This window comes from Zea mays, chromosome 6 (genome assembly GCF_902167145.1).
Source record: "Zea mays cultivar B73 chromosome 6, Zm-B73-REFERENCE-NAM-5.0, whole genome shotgun sequence".
Lineage (NCBI taxonomy): Eukaryota > Viridiplantae > Streptophyta > Magnoliopsida > Poales > Poaceae > Zea > Zea mays.
The window spans coordinates 34,400,188-34,421,267 of NC_050101.1; the positions used below are offsets into that span (position 1 = coordinate 34,400,188).

Sequence of the window (21,080 nt, forward strand, 5' to 3'; positions counted from 1 at the left end):
TTAGCTCATTGCTACACCCCCATTGTACACCTGGGCCCTCTCCTTACGCCTATAAAAGGAAGGTCCAGGGCTCTCGTACGAGAAGGGGGCCGCACGGAAGAACGGGCTGGCGGACAGTCTCTCTCTGTCTCCCACGCGAACGCTTGTAACCCCCTACTGCAAGCGCATCCGCCTTAGGCGCAGGATAACACGAAGGCCGCGGTTTCCCCTTTGCTGGTTTTCCCCCTTTGTGTTCCGTCTCGCGCCGACCCATCTGGGCTGGGACACGCAGCGATAATTTACTCGTCGGTCCAGGGACCCCCTGGGGTCGAAACGCCGACAGATTAACACAATTAAATAAAATAATCGTTTCTCGCTCCTATATTCTACGTCAGAGACCGGCTCGACGTGAACGAGAGTGTTGGAATATAATATAAGTGAATTGACTATCTCCTTCTATCTTAAGAAAAACACTGTTTTCACCCTATCACACAGAAGGAAGGAAAAAAATAATGATGCGGGGGGCATCATACATGCACACGTATAGTAGGAGAAATTCTCTGTTGTTTTCTGGAAAAAAAAAGAAATCGTTTTCCGACATGCTAAAAACAAGCCATGGGACACTAAAGCGTGTGGGCCGAAAACCACAATGGGAAAGCAAAGATACAGCTGGTCTGCGCGCAATATTTTCTGATGGCTCCCCTGCAGGCTGCAGCCCTAGCCCTTCACACCATGTGTCCGAATTCTCGATGGTCCTCCCAACCCATCCTCTCTGACACGACATCACCTTTCTTTCCCCACCGCCGCGCGCGGCGGATTCCGGCGAGGGGCAAGCAAAAGGCGCTGCTGCGTGCGACTGGCGACGGCCGGGGGATTCGGGCATCGATCGGTCTCAGGTCTGAACGAACCCGCGACGGCGACGGCGACGGCGGCTCGCGCTCGGATAAACCTCGGCCAGGAAGATCGCCATCCTGCTTTTACCTCGCGATACTGCCGGGACAAGGATCACCGATGCGACGGCTGGCATATTTCTCAACCCTATTGGTGAACAGAAGCATCTGGTGTGGACGCGACAAGATTTGCAGCTGATACAGTTTACTGAAAATGAGATAGATAAATAGAGAGAGAGAGAGATGAGTAACCTGCAGACCACTAATGTCTATGCATGCTGTGGTTTAAAAGACCCCATGGTGTTCTGAAAGAAACGCAAAGAAACTGAGACATCAGATACGGCATGCCATCCAAGGAACGCATAGCAGCAGCTGGTAATCTGAATGGCGGTGTCGACTATTAACAAGAAGAAACGGCGAGATGGCACACAACTGAATCTGACGAATGACGCAAACAGCAGCAACCCTACTGGCAGGTTAGCAAGCAGATGGGTGTGATCTTGCGTTTACTCTTCAATTATATACTAGGTAAGTGCCCGTGCGATGCCACGGAAGTAAAAAAATAGTGTAAAACATAGATATGATGGAAAATCCATGTAGCACATATGAAGTGTAAGCTGAATGCCCGTGCGTTGCAACGGAAATATATAATACAAACAGTAACTATCTCCAACAACATAAAATCTTCGTTCTCATATTTAAACTCCACTTTATAAACAGTGCAGTTTACAGTACAAAATAGTGTTTTAAATGACTATGGATAGTACAAAATAGTGTTTTGAATGACTATGAATAAACTGCCGGATACTGTGCTAAAGAACAAGTCTGCACGTGTTCACATTTGGTTGATTATTCGTTTGTTCGGTAGTTGACTGTCAATTCTCTGGAACAATTTCAGTTTGTTGAAATCAATTTGCAGCGCGGTAGTCGGTAGAGTACACCATATGTAGCCATGTAGGTTCATGATCGACAAATCCACTCACGTGACAGTATATATTGTCCGGTGGGATGGGGTGGCATCTGTCTGGTTCACAGCTCAAATACTGTGAGAATAAAAAATTAAGCTGAGATGTACACCATCACCAGTTCAGACCATATAAAAATTCAAACAATGTACAATCTAATCACGGTTGCAACTCAGCTGTGTCAGACTAACTGAACAGTATGCAAGGATGTTAACTGCTGATACCAAGGAATTCGGTGAAGCTTGGATACTTTGGTTCCCAACCGATCTCAACCCGAGTTTTTGAATTCTCCATTCTCTTCCCCAATGGACCGTCAGTACCTGGAGTTAAAACACACTTCGGGTTAATTAAGCTATATGCTATTGCCTATGCACTCAAGAATATGAAAGAATCAAAGAACCATAGCAGGTCGTACAAGACTAACCAGTAAAGCCTCCAAACTTCGTGTCAAATTTTCCACTATTGTTAACAACATCCATTATTTCTTGCCTATAAAGTTTTTTTTCCTTTTAAATTAGGCAAACCGAAAGAGTAACTCTGCACAGCAAAACTGACTACAAAACAAAGAAACCGATATGAACAAGGTCAGCAGTTACCTAGAAAGGGGCTTGTTGTCACAGCCCAGAAATATTCGACTCCGCAGTCCCTTTTTCATGATTGCTACTGCAAGGGAGGCAGCATCCTGGCAACAATATTATATGTATAATCACAACTAATAATATAGTGTTGGTTGAGGAACAAGCTATACTCACACCAGTCCATGTGATTGACATGGTAAGGACCTTAAGAATATGTAAAGACATCAACAGCTCTATAGGGAACCAAAGCATTCACGGGCATGCTAGGATCACATCGAACAATACTATGGTAAAACTAACATATCTGTAAAATAACTGACATGTCACACACTCAAGTATGTTGAAGTGATATAGGAGTGTGAGTCCAGGGCTAATGCCTCTTCCTCTTCTTGCTGTTCTTCAGGTGCTTCTTTCGGTTTCCGCTCTTGCCATGCGACTTGCTTGAACCGCCATCATCTTCCTTGTCTCCTCCCAACAACATGTTCATCCCAAGGTCGAAACCGTCAGTTAAGCCTCCTAGCCTGTTGTCGGGATCAGATATCAGATGGTGGTGTAAGTTGGATATTAAGACAAGCTGAAAATCCCAACAGGGAAACCAAGTGCTATCAAAGGCGCCTTGTGTATTTACACAGACAATAAGCAACAAATTATAAACTATCTGAACATACCCATGAAGTTGTCTCCTTATGCGATTCTCGATAAGGACCAGTAGCAACAATGCTTATACATAATAATAGATACGCGCGCATATAACCAGAACCAGTATAAAGGAAGTAGACAGATAACTAAAATGGAACACCTAACAAAGCTCAGCCATTTTCTGAAGCATTGTCATTGGCTCAAAAATTATGACTGGAAGTGTCACAAGTGATATAACATCTGATCCTATGTACTTGTGCATCATCTTGCAATAGCTATCACGATCCTGCAAATTAACCACACAAGGTTGTTAAAATAGTGATCCTGAATCGGACCAGAACTTCAAGTATACGATCGTAAAACTACTATGACCTTAAAACCATAGATTCTACTAAACAGAATCGAACCAGAGCCTAAATCTGGCGCCTTAGACCACTCGGTCAAACTGTCTTAGGTGTTTAAATTTATATAGGAGTTTATATATGCATTAATGTAAGCTAACAAAAGTACATATTCCAATTCGCCCCTATCGTTGTTGGAGTATTGAGAGATTTTTTTTCTCCCATAGATATGAATATATAGAAAATGTAGCAGCTTCATGTATGGGGTATGTTTCTCTGTCTATGTTTCTGTGCGAAAACCCGTTAAAGACTCATTTAATAAAAATATTTGTTCGTGTTGTTTTATTTATTCAAATTTGATCCATGTATTCAACACTAAATTTTTTGTTTGATGTTATGAATGGCTGTGTTTGTTTTGTTCGTTGCCTAAATTATCACACTTTTGTCTAATATGTTATGAATGACTATGGGTATATTTTATTTATTCGAATTTGTGCCACACTTTACGTCAACACCCGCCCTTTGGGTTTAGATGATCAACAATTGAAAATAATTAAATAAAAGCACCATAAATAGCAAAGAAACACATAAAATTATTTTGAAGCACACCCCATATAATTATTTAGAAGCACACAATACATATTGCAATATCAATTCATATTTGGAAGAAACTCATCATTTTAACCCACACTCAATAGATATGAAACCTGTGGACACGTAATGTCATCCCTATTTTTTGGGTAAGCATGAATTTTCCGTTGCCGTGACTAAGTTTGTATCCAATAAATTACTCATTTGGTCACTCAAAACACAGTTGATATTTTAGGTATTCATAGAAAAAAAAATTAAAATAGAAGATAAGAGGAGTAAGTTGTTGGAGATAGTCTAAACAAAATCACTCCTCCGAACCGTCCTTACCAAGTTTGGATACAGAGCAGAAATTTCCCTTTTGCCATGAAAAGGGAAGGTGGAGGTTAAAAAGGGACAAAAATCTATTTAAAAAGGGCCCATCCGGGTTCGAACCGGAGACCTATTGATCTGCAGTCAATTGCTCTACCACTGAGCTATGAACCCTTAGATGTGTTGTTTAATTATGCAGGTTGTAAAAATTATAATAATACATTACGCAGGTTACTTGTCTCCTTCCGCAACAAATCTTAGGCATGCAAAGGACGAGCTTTTCAAAGACACATACTGTCGGATTCCGACAGGATAATCCAGGAAGCAGAAGCACAAACTACAGGATAACATTAACAAATCTCAGCATGTTCTTGTTGCTGCTACCTCGCCTCATCTGCAACTATCCAGTCCATGCCAGCAGACACTGAATATCGACACGAATCCAACAGCCTAATTACAGATTACAACCTCTGACCTACCAGGTTGTGGCAGGGAGATCAATGGATCAGCGCTACCATACATTAGGTGAAGGAAAGACATGTATATGCACAGGACAAACAACGATTGCTTCCTTCTCCTTACATAAATCCCAGCTGGGTGAGGTCATCGTCTGGGATTTCTAGGGCGCCAGAAAGATCAATGTCTTGCAACGAGTCGTCAAGGCCATCCGTAAACCACGAGCTGATATCGTTGCCCTGCCCGTCAAGCCCTTCTGGGACGTCCAATATGTCATCTAACCCAGGCAACACTGGCAGTCCAGCGTCCACGGTAAGCCGCTGGGCAGCGCTGCTGGAAGCACCCCTAGTCATGTAATAAGAAAACAGATTTTTATTAGTCAATTATGTAGTGAGACTGCATTTCAGAGTATAGCCTTCAATATCCATGTTCATGGCAAATTATATTTGTCAAAAGGTGCAATACTTAAACCAAGTTATCGATCTCAATATCTCACAAATTATTTGGCAACAACCAATACAGAACTAAACTAAGAATTGCACAGTGATTGGGAAATAAATGTGTCATGTAAGGCAATGTGCACCATTCTCTTGTTCATGTGGAAGCCTCAGCCTTGTGGCATGTGGATGTATACTTGACCTGTGTGTGAGAGGGCACCAATGCCCTTCTATTCGTCTCTTTTCCCCTTTGCCGGTTTCCCTTCTCTCGGAAGCATTGTAGCTATTACGCAAAAAAGAACAGGGAAAATGAAATGTAAGAGTTAAGAAAAATTCTTTTAATACTACTTAAAGTTGGTGGCGACAAAGGAAATCTAATACTACCAAGGAATGCTCAAAGCCTTATCTGAGCTATAGTCTGAAATTTTAGTGAACAAGGTGAATGATTGCTTGCTCATGAAGCCACCTTTGAGAGAATCACAATATCGTTTCATCTATTGTATGAACTCTTGATTGTACAGGGATCTTCCTTTAATAAGCTTGTTCACCTCTATATGTTGTGCCAAATTAACAAAAGAAATAATCAAAAGCTTGTTCACCTCTATATAACTAGAATCAGCTCTCATTGAAGACTCAACAATCAGAGAACGAAACACGAGGGCAGCAACTTGGTTCAATCAAAACCAAAACAGCTTCAAACAGCAGTCCTTTACTTTTTTGCGAGTCATGAATCTGCTTTTAAATCAGCTAAATACCTTAGTGCAATGAGATGCGTATAAACATACCTTGGGGCATCTTTGTGCATATCGGGATTGTGAATCTCAAGAGTAGGCTGTGGTTTGCAGGCATTGTAAATTTCGACTGAGGAATACTGGAACATTGCAACTTTGGAGCCCAACCTGAAGTTGACACATCCCAAATAAATGAACAGAAAAGGTAGTACAATACAATGGAAGCGAAATAATTTATGAAATGCAGCTAATGTTTTGAGCTTACCCAAAAAAAGCGCAGACAATCTGTATTGACTGAATGCCCACATATTGGCAGCCTTCTAGCGGTTGAGTGGCTTGAATACTAATTCCAGCATCGAGCGCCTTCCCAAATAGCTCGACCACTCGATCGATGTCTTCTTGCAATTGCTCCTATGTAATGACCATTTTTTAGAACATTATTGATGAGAACTTTAGAAGCCTCATGCAGTAGAAGTTTGTCAGAACAAGTACCCTACAAAAGGATTCAGCAAAATATTGTGGATTTGCTCCAAGGGTCACGGTACAGAAAGAAAAGCTGACTGAAAACTTGTTTAACAGATATGCTAAGTCAACCGTCCAAATGCTGCAAACAAAAGTGTTAAAGGGCGTTAGTTTTCCAAACAAAAAAATGGAGCCTGCGTTCTTTAAGTATACCTGCATTTTTTGGATGAAGCAACTATTGCATTTTTCTGAACTTATGACTACTCTAACCAAATATTCTCTTATGATCATTGAACAACAGTCATTTAGCTCTGTACTACTACTTTCCTTTTTTGTTCCTTCTACTTTCTGGATGTGCCATGGTTAGGGCCACAAAATCAAGGTGACAATCATTTCTTTAGTTCTGTTGTACAGCTAATTGTACTTAAAATTGTGAAGTTCCAGTCCTAGAGAGAACCTCGTGGTGCGGCAGAGCCTCTCGAGATCGGCAATGTTGTCGCAGCAATCAATCCCTAGCGTCCTGAGCACCATGAGCACGCAAGCGAGGCCGTAGTCCCAGGTGAAGGCCTGCTGCACATGCGGAACCTGCCAGCACGAGAAGTCCATGACAGGAGCCAAATTTTGTCAAGCAAACAGATTTACACTATTTACCTCATCCTAGTCTCCAAATTTTGTCAAGCAAACAGATTACACTATTTACATCGGCCCCAACTTTCTCTGTTAGCCCCTACTCCTCTGTAATCGAACCTCAGCATCATGTGGTAGTCGTCATGCTTGTCGGGGAGGAGGCGGTGCGAGGCGAGATGGTCGCGGAAGGCGGCAACGGCTCGCTCATCCTCGGGTGTCCAATATCAGCATCAGGTGCATCACCATATTAGGGTAGCATACTACCTTAAAAACAAGTCATTACCTTCATCCCAACTATTTGCACCAAGTTGACAGCATTTCCAGTCGCCTTGGACATGAACTTTGCCAATGACTGTAAATCCTATACTGTTGAGGTCACAAGGGCCTTGCTGCAACATGAAAGATTAGAATAATGGCAGGTTACAAAGAAGGCATGAAGTCTTCGAAGGCCTTCCACAGTCAAAAGAGTTGAGAGAATCAATATGGCAATACCTTGTGTTTGCAAAAGCATGAGATGGCAAGTGGGAGCCCATAACATAATTGAATAAATGTATAAATTTTGAGATGACAAATAATGGAATAGTGCACATGTTTGTAAAGACATAAAGAATGCTAGTAGCATATGCTTCAACTTCTAACCTTCAACTTCTCAGTCGCAACTGCAAGCTGCTTCTGAAATGTTTGAAACTGTTCTTGCTGTGTATTGCACGTTTCCTAAAAATAGAGAACAATTTATGTCCAATAGTTACACACAGGAGACTGGAAGCATCAGCTAACCCTCGAGTGCGTTCTTGTTCAACAAGTGTACGTAAAGGGCGGCCAGAAGCTACAGCAGGTGCTTGTTCGTAGTCCCCTTCTTGACCTGAGATAGTGCGCTCGTCTGCTGAGAGCACCAGAAAATGTGGGTGGCTACTTGCTCCTGATCTGCTCTGGTGCCCATCTCTTCTATTATGATGACGGTGTGACCTACGCACTGCAGCTGCGGCAGCCAAGTGCTGAATAATGCGTTCTTCAAGTTCTGCATCATCTGCACCTACAGGGATCTGGAAATACAAATGGCGATATTAACATAAGTACATGTGTTGAAAGTACATCCATAGCAGAAAGGAGAATGTTATTGGAAAGGTTCCCCAAACATGCATGAAGAAACATGCCCACCTCAAAATCACCCAGCATTGGATGGTGGAAAACAACAGTATTACGTGAAGGATTAGCTCGGATGTTCCTCTCTTGTTCAACAGCCTCTAGTAGCTCTTGGCTGCAGAGTGTCGCAAGAATAAGTGAGAACCAGCAATTTAGTCCCTTAGGAGTTAAGACAGAGTAGAGGTTGCAATTTTCACCTCATAGGATCTTTCATGCTGATATGCTGCCAACACATGGGGCACTGGGAGCTTCTCTGGCACCTAAATTATTACCTGAATTATAATATACAGCTATTGACAAGCACATGAAATGGGACCTCACCAGGCTCTGCTTCTTGCCGCGACCAAGGCCATGGCTGAGAACTACGCGTCCACGCTGTCGGAGAGGCCGTCAAGAACGACATCCTTGAGCAAACGGTCTCCGGCCTCGAGAAGCTGGAGAAGCCTCGCCTCTTTCACCCCTGCCCCGCAGTCGCCGTGTAGTGAGAGGTGAAGGGAAGAGCGCGCAGCGGCGTGGGGGCGTGAGGACGGGAAGAGCACGTCCAACCTTGTTGCGGTGTCTCCCGGTCAAGGCTAGATCTGAGTGCGGCTGGAGCACGATGTACGGAGATCACACCCTAAACCAATACAAGAGAAAATAGCATATGCATGATAAATGATGAACATTGTGCCCAAAGGTTTAGCAAATTACATGATAAATCAGTAACTACAGTAAGGTAGTGCCAACACCATCTACAGAAAAAGCCACGGTTGTTTTCTGCTAAAAGGTTTTGTGTTGGTCGACGTTTTGCCTTTAAAGTTTTGCAGATTGCAATCAGTGTTGTGATAGACCATCTTCTAAAAAATCCAAACATTTTTGTTGGGTAGCCAAATGATTTGCCTGCTTGAACATGTTCAACTTGTTGATGAACCCATGTACTTTGTCACCCCTATTCTATTATAAGTTATATATAACTTCAGAATGGTTATGCCAGCTGCAGTTTTAACATTGCACTACAGATCATGGAGATAGCTTAAATACTAATCACAGTATCTGAGGCTGAGCTGCTAGGCTATTTATTTCGATAATAGTAATGATTTGCCTCAATGACACACATATTTATAGGCCTTCATTTCTCTTGCTGTACCATTACCTCAGAAATGTACAACTTGATACCTGAAATACAACCTCTAAATGTTTGCTTGGACAAATTAAAATCATATATAACCTAAGTGTGCAAGCATGATTCTGTAGCGAAATCAGTGAAGCCTTACTTTATTAATATCAAAAGGTTTTATTCAATTTGCTATTAGTCAATAACTCTTATTTTCCTGCAGGTAAAAGTTATTCAGGATTCTAGACCTATACATGACAAACTTGTTGATTCTTTCTTGAACAAATTTTTCCCATCAGGTTATCCATACAGGTATGGAGTTCCTAGGCTTGTTACTATTCTAGATAATTCTGCCGGGATACATCCTATTATGCTAAGTCTCTGGGTCTCTGCTATTAATCATGCAGTGTGAATGAAGGTTACTTAACTTATACCAAATTCCGTGTGCTACAGCATTTCTCGAGTGCTATGCTACATGTGCTATCAACACAGGTCAGTAAATCCTTTTCATATGTTGTGTGTGTTGATTCCATGAATTCCAGTTGGTCTTTCAGAACAGGCTTTTAAGCGTGTTGAGCTCTTTGACTTCTGCTCACTTCAATTATGCTCGTCAACTGACTGCTCAAGTGGGCTGCGGCTCAGTCCTTGCTGTTTGCTGTAGGTTTGCGACCTACCCCGACGCAAGCAACTGCTGTAAGTTGGGTAAGCATATGATGACAGAGATGCTAAAGTCCAAGCAGGTACTGCTATGAAACATATTGGCTGATTTTCTCTATGTATTTCAGATTCTAAAAGATGGAATGCAGCACACAAGAAAGCTCATTTGTAGCAGCATGGGTGCAAGAATGGATTCTGAACCAAAGAGTTGGAGGATACTTGGTGAGAAATGATGATATGAATCTCGTGACCTCCTTTCTGATATTTCTGTTCTTTTGCTTGATATATTGATACATTTACAGTTTTCCCCTTTTGTTGTTTCTCTAGATTATGCTATTGATGCCTATTTCTGTAGGTTTGACAGCTTATGTTCTTTATGGTTGTCACTGCCTTGGAAGTCATTTCACCATTTTCCCTATTATTTGTCTCTACTGCTCTATTTTGACAGCTGATGTTCTCTACGATCTCGGTACTGCATTGGAAGTTGTTTCGCCGCTGTGCCCACAACTTTTCCTTGAAGTAGCAGGCTTGGGAAATTTTGCGAAGGTGCCCTTTCTAACTGAATTTCTTCTATTTGACATTTTTGCATGCAAAGTTGTGTTTTAGTATTTATGAACGAGTAAGAAATGTTTCCCTTAACATAGACTCAAATAACCATACAGAAAGGTTAACATTGCAATGACAATATATTTTCCTGATTTTTCTGCCTGAAAATTGAGCTGCAATGTTAAATGTTTCATTACTTCTTATTGCAGGGAATGGTCGTTGTTGCAGCAAGAGCAACGAGGCTTCCAATTTACTCTTCTTTTGCCAAAGAAGGCAATCTTAGTGATTTATTTGCTAAAGGGGAAGCCATATCAACACTTTTCAATGTCATGGGAATTGGAGCTGGAATTGGATTGGCATCTACTGTTTGTTCAACAACTCAAGGGAAGGTACATATTTGCAGGATGACATATCATCGTCTATCCTATCATTATAGCTGTTCCATTACACCATCATCAGGCAAATATACACAGTGAAAAATTGCACTTGACATGCATTGCAAATGCAACCATACGACACCGCATGCCAGCGTAGATCTACATGAACTTCTGCTTATATTAATATTATCCAGGAGAGCGAAAGGGGCTCTATCTGAGTTGGTTAGACCATCTCCAACAGCTTACCCATACCCATATTCAAACTACACTCTATAAACAGCGCAATCTACAATATAAAACGATGCAAAACGGTGTTTTTAGTGACCATATAGGTGCAATGTACAATAATCCACCCATATGGTCACAAAAAACACTTTTTGCACTGTAGATTGTATTGTTTGTAGAGTGTAGTTTGAATATGGGTAAGCTGCTGGAGATGGTCTTAGGTGGTCTGAATAGCACTCTTTAGGTCCTGAGTTCGAATCCTAGTGAGAGCGAATTCCAGACTGAGATTAAAAAAGGTCACTCGCTAGTTCCCTTAGTTGTGTGCACACGAGATAGACTGACCTATAGGGAGAGGATCTTCGTGTAGGGGTTGGGAGGGCTCAAAGCGCGAGTAAAGATCTAGCCTATGGGGGATCCTCATGCTACACAGGGGCCAGCTTTCGTGACATTTCTAGGTCGGGCTCCGATTGAGCTTTTCTTAATATAATACCGTGGGGGTGGTCTTTCCTCTACCGGCTGAGTTTTATATTATCTAGTTGAACTCTGCCTACCATTGTCCAGTGTTTTATGGATTTCCAAGTTCCAAAATCAACTATACTCAAAACAAGTTATGAAGTCATCTGAAACAGGGTGTCATTTATGTTATTACGTTCTATGCATCAAATGAATTTCGTGGCATGATGAACTATATTCCACTTACCTGCCGTTAGCATGATTGCATGAATGCAAGCTGGGATGATGAATATCAGTTAAATGTTTTTGTTGGATTGTTTACGCATGAGGAAAGTGTAGTATTTATAGGGCAAGAAGAAATGACGCATTTAGTAGTTTCTAGTTCTTATCATATTGTAAATATGCTACCACTCTATATAACAGAAGTTCATATGGATATTGTTTTAGTGCTACTCAATGTAAACATTTAGCTGGATATTGTTTTCTGTATTTTAATTTGTGAGCAACTGCTATGAGTTGCATTTCAAGTCTAGGACTCGGAATCTGAAGACTCAAAAGTGATTGAACCATGATGTCGGTGTTGATTCAAACCTTTAAATGTGATTATCCATCGTTGGTTGGTCGTCGCTTTCCCTGCCTCCCAAAGCCTAGGGGTACGGGTACCTTGCCCAGCTTGCGAAAGGTATATATCTCCATGGAAGCAGCAAGATGTGCTGGTAGTCTTTCAGTCTTGTTCAGACTAAAGTTCAAGTTCTCTAATCATGACAGAGTCTTTTTCTATAGATGGTGTTGGCACTACCTTACTGTAGTTACTGGAAGAATTTTTACAGGTAGTGCAAAATCTTAGTGTTTGCAATAGTGATATCTGTTGTACAGTTAAAGCATGCATTCTTTCATCCATGCTAGAAATCTCCAGTTTTAATATATGGAGAATTCTCCTCACATTGTTCAATTTGTGCTGTAACTTTTTTATGACACCAAACAATGGAGAAGTCGTGTTGATAGGGACAAACCTGACAAAGATGTCTTGGATTATCCATGCAAATATTTAACTGAACTGTCTTGTCATGTCCGTTCAAAGGAGGTACCATTGCTGGAGAAATATAAATGTGAGGAGTATCTATGTCTTATCTTCCCATCAATGGCTGAGTGGTTTAATACATCTCACTCTTTTCCTCCAAGGAGTGAAATCATCGACAAGTGAGAACCAACATCTGAGTTGCTCAAAACAAGTTGTTGTCATAATTGGAGTCCGTGGCAAGTCACGAGGAAGAAGCACCTTTTGGGAATCTATTTGCCCAAGTACGCCCTGCAGGATTAAGTGAATGTTGTGAACAGTCAACATCTCTTGGGAGCAGTCCATCTAACAGATATTGATATCAGATACAAATGGTAAGTATAAATATAACCAAAAAGACTGAGCTTATCTAGCTATTTTGTAGTAGATATGATAGGACACATCACTTCAGATATATACCTGCCTCTTATAGACTTGCTTGGTCGTTCTCTTTTATTTCAGGTTCACCTTGATGGCAGAAAGGAATAGAAAGTAGTTTACAAGATGGAACTATATATTTTAGATGCAACAAGCATATGGGTTACCTGTTACTGATCTAATGAAGTGTTATCATCTTGTTAATATGGTTGATGTTATCTGATTACAAAAGTAGCAGCACTTCAACATCATAAAATCAGCAATCAAGGTTTCAGATAAGTAATTAGATATTTAAATATGTAGCCAATAAATTACGACTATAACACATATATACAAGAACTTACTGATGCCGATGAGTCGATGACACAAAAATGAATTTTTTTTTGTATTGGCACAACTGCATCCAATAATATAATATGCTGAATAAAAAATAGATATATGCAACAATGCAATTTTGTAAAAAACAATATAATAAACTGAATAATAAAAAACAAATACAGTGAAGAACCACAATCTAAGCACCGACTTAGTTACAATAATCTAAGGCTCAAATCAAGAATCTTTATACAGTTATTCTGTGACAGCATATCTTTGTAGTATTTAAACAAAATATTCTCGTAGGGTCAATAGTGATTTGTGCGTCAAACTGTAAGACTGGAGTAAATCATCCCTAAAGTCTTCTCTTGTGGCGTCATTATCACTTTGCTCTGATATATGCATGTCTTTCAGGTCGCTCGGTTAATGAGTTTGTTGATGCCTGCAAGAAGGCAACTGGGGTCAACATCAAAATTGAGTACCTCAACAGAAGGCCAGGAGATTATGCAGAAGTATACAGCGACCCAAGAAAGATCAACAAGGAGCTCAACTGGACAGCTCAATATACCGATCTCAAAGAGAGCCAATCAGTCGCATGGAGGTGGCAAAAGTCGCATCCGCGGGGCTACGAGGCCAAACTAAATATAGCCTGCTGATCTATAATTCACTTAATCGTCGATACATATTAATTATTTAGTTAGAGATATAAGATCTTGCTGCGATACAGAAACCCTAACTCATCCCAAAACCAAATCGAGCCTAGCACATGTGGTTCAGCTGTGCAAGTGGCCCAATCATCTAGAAGTCATTGGAGCAAAGGATAACTACGAATCAAACCTGATTTGGGGGCCTCGGTTCGTCTAGGATGGAATCAAGGAAGCACCGGTATCCTTCAGGTCTTGCTGCGGTCAATGGCGCTTGAACTCGGGGAAATCGTTGTCACCTCTAGATCCGTCGGTGGCCTCAGATCTGAGAATTCGCAAGGGGCCGTGGTGAGGGCTGCGCGTGGTCCCGAATGGGCGGTGCTGGCGCCAGCAGAGGGGTAGGAGAGCCTCGACACCTTCCGGGGCAGAGGGGTACCTAATCCACGCGCGAGATCGCCTTCCATGGAGACTGCGGACGCCACAACACGGAGACGGACGCTGATGCCGGGCGAGGGCGACGATCCGGGGCAGAGGGGTACCCAATCCACACGCGGGCAGCCGGAATCGGGGGAGGGGAGGTCGGGGGCGACGGTTTCCGAGAGGGTTTCGGGGCGCGATAGCCGGAATCGGGGGAGGAGGAGCTCGGGGAGGAGAGGGGAGGTCGGGGGCAACGGTTCCCAGACGAGAGGGTTTTGGGGGCGCGATAGGAGCGGGACCGATGTGCGCCTGTGCGGGAGCTAGACTGAAACGATCGGATGGCTGAGATTATAGAACGGTAGAACGGAGGGTTGAGATCGTAGATTGGCAGAACGAGAAAAGGCAGGCTACCCTTAGAGCCTTAATAAGTAGTATAGATATAAGTTAGATTGTAGTAAAAAGATAAAAGAATAAAATATCACTTTGCGATCACAAATATTCTAAAATAAACTGCCTAATTCTAACTTATTTCAACATATTTGTGATGCCAAACTGATATTTTTCCTTTCTACCGTTGCACCATAATTCAACTTGTAGAGGGAAAAGATGCATAGGCATAGAAAAGAATGAAAGGGCAACGCATCATCACATATTTGAAAATCGGCGCGGGCAGCGGGTGTGCTGCCCGGTGCACTCATGGGCCGAACAGACGGCCCGATTAGCCGAGGGGGAAAGGGGGTCCGGAAGCTGGGCCGTGGTAGATGGAAGCCTGTGAAGCCGGTTTACATTTTCTTTTTCTTTTATTTTTTGTTTTCCAAATTCAATTTCAAATTCAAATGCTAAAACCAATTTCGAAATTTACCTCAAAGTTAAATTTGTAAAAACAAAAACCATACTCCAAGCATGCAGTACATAAGCAAAGTTTCATATTTTCCACTTATTTGTTTTAAGAAAATAATTTCAAATATACAATTCGGCAATTCACATAAGAAAGTAAAAAAAATCCAAATAGGTTTTTTCAGAGAATTTTATTTAGGTTCCAAACATATAGTTTTTTGGTTTACATATCACATGACTTTGTTTTAATAACCCCCCCCCCACTCCAAAACAAATTGTGTTTTGTTAGTTAGGTGGGTGTGAATATGAAGCCAACAACTCAGGTTTGGACCCTCCACTTATGCATAATTTTACCTTGTTGTTGCATAAAGAGGGAAGGGGAAGGGTGACACATGCGACCATGAAAATTGATGCTTTATATAGTACAGAAAATATTTATGTCTCTCACATTATGAATATAAGATAGACTTATATCTGAACTTTGAAAAATGCTGGAATATCAAATTTCAATCCAGATAGTCTGCTCTATTAAATAGATTTCGATTCCCTTAAAATGAACGAATCTAATCGTAGACTTAGTTTAATTCCCACTCTAATATACTATATCTTATGAGAATTAAATTAGATATACAAGATAAGCTTATATTTGAACTTTAAAAAATGGTGGAATATCAAATTTCAAGCTAAATAGTCTACTCTATTAAATATATTTTAGTTCCTTAAGCGAATCCAAACGTCCACTTAGTTTAATTTCCACTCAAATGTACTATACCGTATGCGAATCAAATTAAATATATGGATATATAAACAAGTCCTGGGTTGAAAGGCTACCTAGTACTCATGCTTTCTTATTGTTTTCTGTTACATATTATGTCTTATTTGATACTATACCTTTATTCTCGAATATTTGTCGTCAGCTAGTTTATTTTTAACTAAACGTCCACTTAATTTATAATTTGTATATGGATATATAAACAAGTCCTGGGTTGAAAGGCTACCTAGTACTCATGCTTTCTTCTTGTTTTCTGTTACATATTATGTCTTATTTGATACTATACATTTGTTCTCGAGACGAGAGCATGAGCATTCTGGCCGCTTCCTCTCCCTCCATCAGCTGGAGCGTTGTGTTCTAGATAGCTGTAGCCCTGTAGCCTGTAGGCCAGTATCGTTAGGAAAACAGGATGAGATGGGTCATGCATGGGCGGTTCAAGAGTTCAAGGAAGAAGAAGAAGAAAAAAAAAAGGTCTCTACCGCAATAAAGTAAAATAAAACTAACAATAAAGCGGTCGCGGCCGCGGCGAAAGTGATCTGCAAGCGATGATTTTGATGGCGACGGAGAAACCAAAAGGACGACGATACTCTCCTCTCCTCTCCTGCATGCACCACCATGCTTTCCGTCCCAAAACTTTTTCAAAAAGATGCTACGGCAATCATTTGATCATACTCTCTCTCTTCTTCTTGTGGTTGGTTACCACGGTGGCATGATCAGACCAGACCGGCCAAGCATCGGCATCGCCATGACAGCAGCAGCAGCGAGGAGTGGGTGAGGTGAACGCGGGAGTACAAACAGAATCCAGGCGACAAAACGAAGGGTTGGTTTCACCAACCGGCCTCGCCACCAGCCGTTTCTCCTAGTCACTCTATGCCTTCCGGTGACGCATCGTTCAGGCGTCCACGCTAGCAGTAGCAGGGAAAGAGTGAGGTGAGGCTAGCGACAACCGGGAACCTGCCTGCTACCAGACCACGGATGTGAACAGAGGTGGAAGACGACGGCGGGCGAGGACAGGCAGGCTAGGCGACTACTGTACGTCGTCAACCATCAGCCAGCCAACCACTGCTGCCTGCTCCTCTTCTCCCCGCCGTCGGCCTCCTTCCCTGTTGACCCGGCGGCTGTTCCCTTTCTACTACGGTACTACCACTTTTTTGCACTGTCGACTACTAGCCACAGTTCAGAGGTCACGGCATGGGTTGGCGGAATCACTACTACGCTGACCTTGTGGTCGACCGGCCAGCTCCGCCTCTGCCTCCCGTTTTGATCTCGTCAACAACAACCTGCCATTTTGTCTCTCGTGACGGACGTGACGGACGAGTGGGATCATCAGAGCAAGAATGGAACGGAAGAAGAATCACCAATCAATGTACATGCACCAAGAACAAAACTTGGGTCACAGTCCTGAGTCCTCCCGTCCCAAATGAAGAATGAACAAGAATCAAGAAGAATTCAGAGATCCAACTAAGCAACGAATCTGACCACCCTTCCTTCTTTCCCGTTCCCGGGCTAAAAAATAATTGCTAATCACAGCAGGGACTGAGGGACAAGCTCGCTCCTACCAACAATGGTGGTGGCCGCCACGCCAGTCATTGTCAAGCGGTCAGGCCAGGGCTCCCGACCGGTCCATGGACGTGACGGAGAGGCTAGCACTGGAGGAGCTGTTCCCGACCCCGACCCCGCCGCCGGCGCTCCCCTCGCAGAGCGCGAATGCCGTCTCCAGGTTGGCCACGACGTCGGCCATGGCGGGGCGGTCCTTGCCCTCCAGCCGGACGCAGTGCACGGCGGTGTACGCCACCAGCTCCACGGCCTCGGCCTCGTGCGCCGCGGGCTCCGGCGCGCGCGGGTCCAGCACCTTCCCGAGCTCCCCGCCCGCGATGCTGGGCACCGCGTAGTCCACCACGCTCACGGGGCTCCCGCCCTCCCCCGACTTGAAGATGGCGCGCCGCCCCGTCAGCGACTCCAGCATCACCACGCCGAACCCGTACACGTCGCTCTTCACCGTCAGGTGGTGCAGCCCGTAATACTCCGGGTCCATGTACCCCACCGTGCCGGCGGCCTTCACCACCGTCAGGTGCTGCGACCGTGACCGCGACCGTGACCTCCAGGCGGCGGCGGCGGCGTCATCCTCCGACGGTGCTGGCTCCAGAGGCCCCATCAGCGACAGCCCGAAGTCCGACACACGCGCCATCCACCCGCCGTCCAGCAGGATGTTGGACGACTTGATGTCGCGGTGGATGATCGGCGGCACGGCGTACGAGTGCAGGTACTCGATGCCGCGGGACGCGTCCAGCAGGATCTTGATGCGCAGCTTCCACGACGACGCCACCGGCGACGGCGCCGCCGAGGCCTTGGGGTGCAGGTGGTCGTAGAGCGCGCCGTTCTTCATGTACTCGTACACCAGCAGCCGCTCCTCGTTCTCCTCGCAGTACCCCACCAGGGCGACGAGGTGCTTGTGGTGGAGCCGGGACAGGAACGCCAGCTCCGACCGGAACGCGCTCTCCTTCTCCTGGAACCGGTGCGCGCGGGGCCCACACTCGCCGCGCTTGATGGCCACCTCCCGCCCGTCGGAGAGCTTGCCCCGGTACACGGTGCCGAAGCTGCCTTCCCCGATCCTGGCCTCCAGCGCGAACCCCTTGGTGGCCGCCTCCAGCTGCGCGAAGGTGAACTCCTCCGCGGCGTCCTTGAACGACGACGGCCCGCTGCGCTGCCGCGTCATCGCGCGCGACAGCTGCCGCCGGAACAGGCCGCGCGCCCGCGACCCGTTCGGCGACCCGTACGGGCTCCCGCCCACGACGCCGCTGTTGTGGTTGTGGTTGTTGTCGGCGGCGGCGCTGATGTTGGGCTGCACCGAGTTGTGCACCCGCTTGTTGCTGCAGAAGCCGAAGACGAGGCAGTAGACGATGGAGCAGAGCCCCGCGAAGCCTCCCGCCGCGCCGACCACGCAGAACGCGATCCAGGCCTTGGACACGCGCCTACTCGACGACGGCGGCGGTGTACGCGGCGGAGGGGGTGGGGGAGCAGGCGGCAGCGGCGGCGAACCGTCACAGAGGGCGTCGCAGATCCCGCCGGAGCCCCCGCAGAACTGCTGCGACTGCGGCATGAAGCCGCACCCGCGGCAGGCGGTGTCGTCGGCGACGCAGACGCCGGGGCGGATCCTCGGCAGCGGCACCGGCGCGGCCACGGCGCCCACGGACCAGCAGTAGACGCTGAAGTCGCTGGACGCGACGCCGCACGTGAAGTTGCCGCCGGCGACGAGGAACTCGAAGGAGATCCCCAGGGCCGGCTCGTACAGGGTGGTGGTGGGCCCGCCGAGGCTCCAGCAGACGGCGGTGTGGTAGGGCCGACGGAGCGCGCAAGCGTGGGAGTCGCCGACGGCGAGGCCGTAGCCGAAGAGGTCCCCCGGCGGCGCGGCGGCGGAGGCGTTGGCCGCGGGGGCACCGGAGCAGAGCGCGGTGCCGGAGGCCAGGACGGCGCAGGCGCGATCGCCCCCGGCCGCGAGGCACGGCGCGGCGGACGCGTTGGCGAGGCCCGCCTGCACCGCGCCGCCCCGCGGGCCCCAGCAGCGGACGGCCGCGGGCGCGCTGGCCTCGACGGCGCAGGAGAAGCCGTCGCCGGAGACGAGGGAGCGGAACGCGCCGTCGGCACGCGCGGGGAAGCGGCCGCCGCCGCGCCACCACAGGACGGTCCCGGAGCCGGAGCCGGAGGCGTCGTAGGCCGCGACGTGGTCGGCGCCGGCGGCGAGGTCCGCGAGCGGGGCGGGCCCGTCGTACAGCCGGCGGAGCTGCCCCCAGCGCGGCGCCGGCGTGGACGGCCAGCAGAAGAGCGCGGCGCCCCCCGCCTGCAGGCCGCACACGAAGCCCCGCCCCGCGGAGAGCTCCGCGAACGCGATGGCGGACGGCGCGACGGGGCCGCTCGAGGCGTTGGAGATGGAGGCGCCCTGGAGCGCCGCGCAGTGGACTGTGCCGCTGAGCTCGGCGACCCCGCAGACGGTCGGGGAGGCGGAGGACGCCGAGACGGCGAGCGTGGACGCGGCGCAGGCGGCTGGCACGGCAATGGCGAGGAGGAGGGCGAGGGGCTGGAGCAGCGGGAGGAGGAGGAGGAGGAGGCGCGGCCGCGGGGTCATCGGGTGGAGCAGGAGGAGGAGAAGCGCGCCCCGGCGGCGACCGCCGACATCCGCGTGGCGTGGCGTGGAGACGGGGCAGGGAGGGTGAGGGAAATGGAGCAAAAGCGCGCGGAAGAAAAAGGTGGAGCGGATGCGGATGCGTGGCGAGTGCTGTTGAATTGAAGAAGGACGCGGGCGGGTGAGGGAGCTGGACGCCGTCTCCGCCTCTACTCCATTCCAAGTTCCAACCGCGATCCGGCGGGCATCTAGTGCCAGTGGTACGCGCGTTTCTCTTCGTAGTTTACGGCTGTCGTCTTCTCCCGCCAACAAGTATCTACATTGCAGTTGCAGCCAACATTGTTGTTGGTAACGAATGTATAGTCTACTACTATTATCTCATTCAAACGCGTGTTCCTAGATTTGTCGATACTTGCTACATCTTAAAATATAAAATATAAGTTATTCTAAGATTCTTAAAGAATCAAAGTTTTAAAAGTATAACCAAAATTATGGCGAGAATCATAAAGTTTTATGACAATATAGTATGTGTTGAAATATGCTCCTGATTCCTTTTATATATTAAGAATATACTTTGGAATATGCTTTCATATGCACCTATAAATATAGACCCTTCTTGTAACTTTTACTGTTGATAGTTGATTTATTTCCTCGTGGTTGTTTGCCCCTTCATATTAGAGGAGATTTTTCCACGTAAATCTTTTATGTCTATTTTATTTCCTAACAAGTGGTATCGGAGGTAGAGTATCGGAGGTAGGGTTAGACATATTGTTTTTATCCACGTTGTAGTCGCCGCCGCCGGGTTTTACTATTTGTCGCATTATGTCGACTAAATTTGATATTTCGAAGTTTGATGACAAAATTAGTTTTGCTATTTGACAGATTCAGATGAAGGTTGTTCTTACCAAGTTGGTTGTTCAAAAGGCGTTGCATACGCGACCTGCATTGATGATAAGTGGCAAGATATTGATGAAAGAGTTTTGTCCGTCATACAACTCAGTTTATCTTTTGATGTTCTACGTGAAGTAATGCATGAAAAAT

The 21,080-nt window shown here is 45.8% G+C and overlaps 3 protein-coding genes, 2 long non-coding RNA genes and 1 other non-coding gene across 6 annotated transcripts; 1 reads left to right on the forward strand and 5 right to left on the reverse strand.

Annotated features, from left to right (window-relative positions):
• Nucleotides 1-616: 616 nt before the first annotated feature.
• Nucleotides 617-3,447, reverse strand: LOC103629178 (uncharacterized). The gene is made up of 4 exons (XR_554198.4): nt 3,081-3,447; nt 2,431-2,933; nt 2,259-2,323; nt 617-2,154 (listed from the first exon to the last, which is right to left on the reverse strand). It is a non-coding gene; the product is annotated as an uncharacterized lncRNA (long non-coding RNA).
• A 947-nt stretch (nt 3,448-4,394) lies between these two features.
• Nucleotides 4,395-4,466, reverse strand: TRNAC-GCA (transfer RNA cysteine (anticodon GCA)). Its single transcript has one exon. It is a non-coding gene; the product is annotated as a tRNA-Cys (tRNA).
• A 152-nt stretch (nt 4,467-4,618) lies between these two features.
• LOC109940243 (uncharacterized) lies at nt 4,619-6,520 on the reverse strand. Its single transcript, XR_002262934.2, has 3 exons — nt 6,182-6,520; nt 5,570-6,084; nt 4,619-5,468 (listed from the first exon to the last, which is right to left on the reverse strand). It is a non-coding gene; the product is annotated as an uncharacterized lncRNA (long non-coding RNA).
• Nucleotides 6,521-7,646: 1,126 nt separating this feature from the next.
• On the reverse strand, nt 7,647-8,840 carry LOC103630943 (E3 ubiquitin-protein ligase RHF2A). The gene is made up of 4 exons (XM_035960271.1): nt 8,470-8,840; nt 8,346-8,408; nt 8,164-8,263; nt 7,647-8,048 (listed from the first exon to the last, which is right to left on the reverse strand). Exons 1-4 carry the CDS (start codon nt 8,499-8,501, stop codon nt 7,647-7,649), a joined length of 597 nt encoding a protein of 198 aa, XP_035816164.1. The 5' UTR covers nt 8,502-8,840.
• On the forward strand, nt 8,500-10,956 carry LOC103630944 (protein root UVB sensitive 2, chloroplastic). The gene is made up of 8 exons (XM_008651971.3): nt 8,500-8,629; nt 9,286-9,323; nt 9,441-9,553; nt 9,649-9,733; nt 9,884-9,943; nt 10,027-10,120; nt 10,347-10,444; nt 10,654-10,956. Exons 1-8 carry the CDS (start codon nt 8,500-8,502, stop codon nt 10,918-10,920), a joined length of 885 nt encoding a protein of 294 aa, XP_008650193.1. The 3' UTR covers nt 10,921-10,956.
• Nucleotides 10,957-17,254: 6,298 nt separating this feature from the next.
• On the reverse strand, nt 17,255-20,541 carry LOC103629180 (putative serine/threonine-protein kinase-like protein CCR3). Its single transcript, XM_008650353.4, has one exon. It carries the CDS (start codon nt 20,040-20,042, stop codon nt 17,520-17,522), a length of 2,523 nt encoding a protein of 840 aa, XP_008648575.3. The 5' UTR covers nt 20,043-20,541; the 3' UTR covers nt 17,255-17,519.
• Between the last annotated feature and the right edge of the window lie 539 nt (nt 20,542-21,080).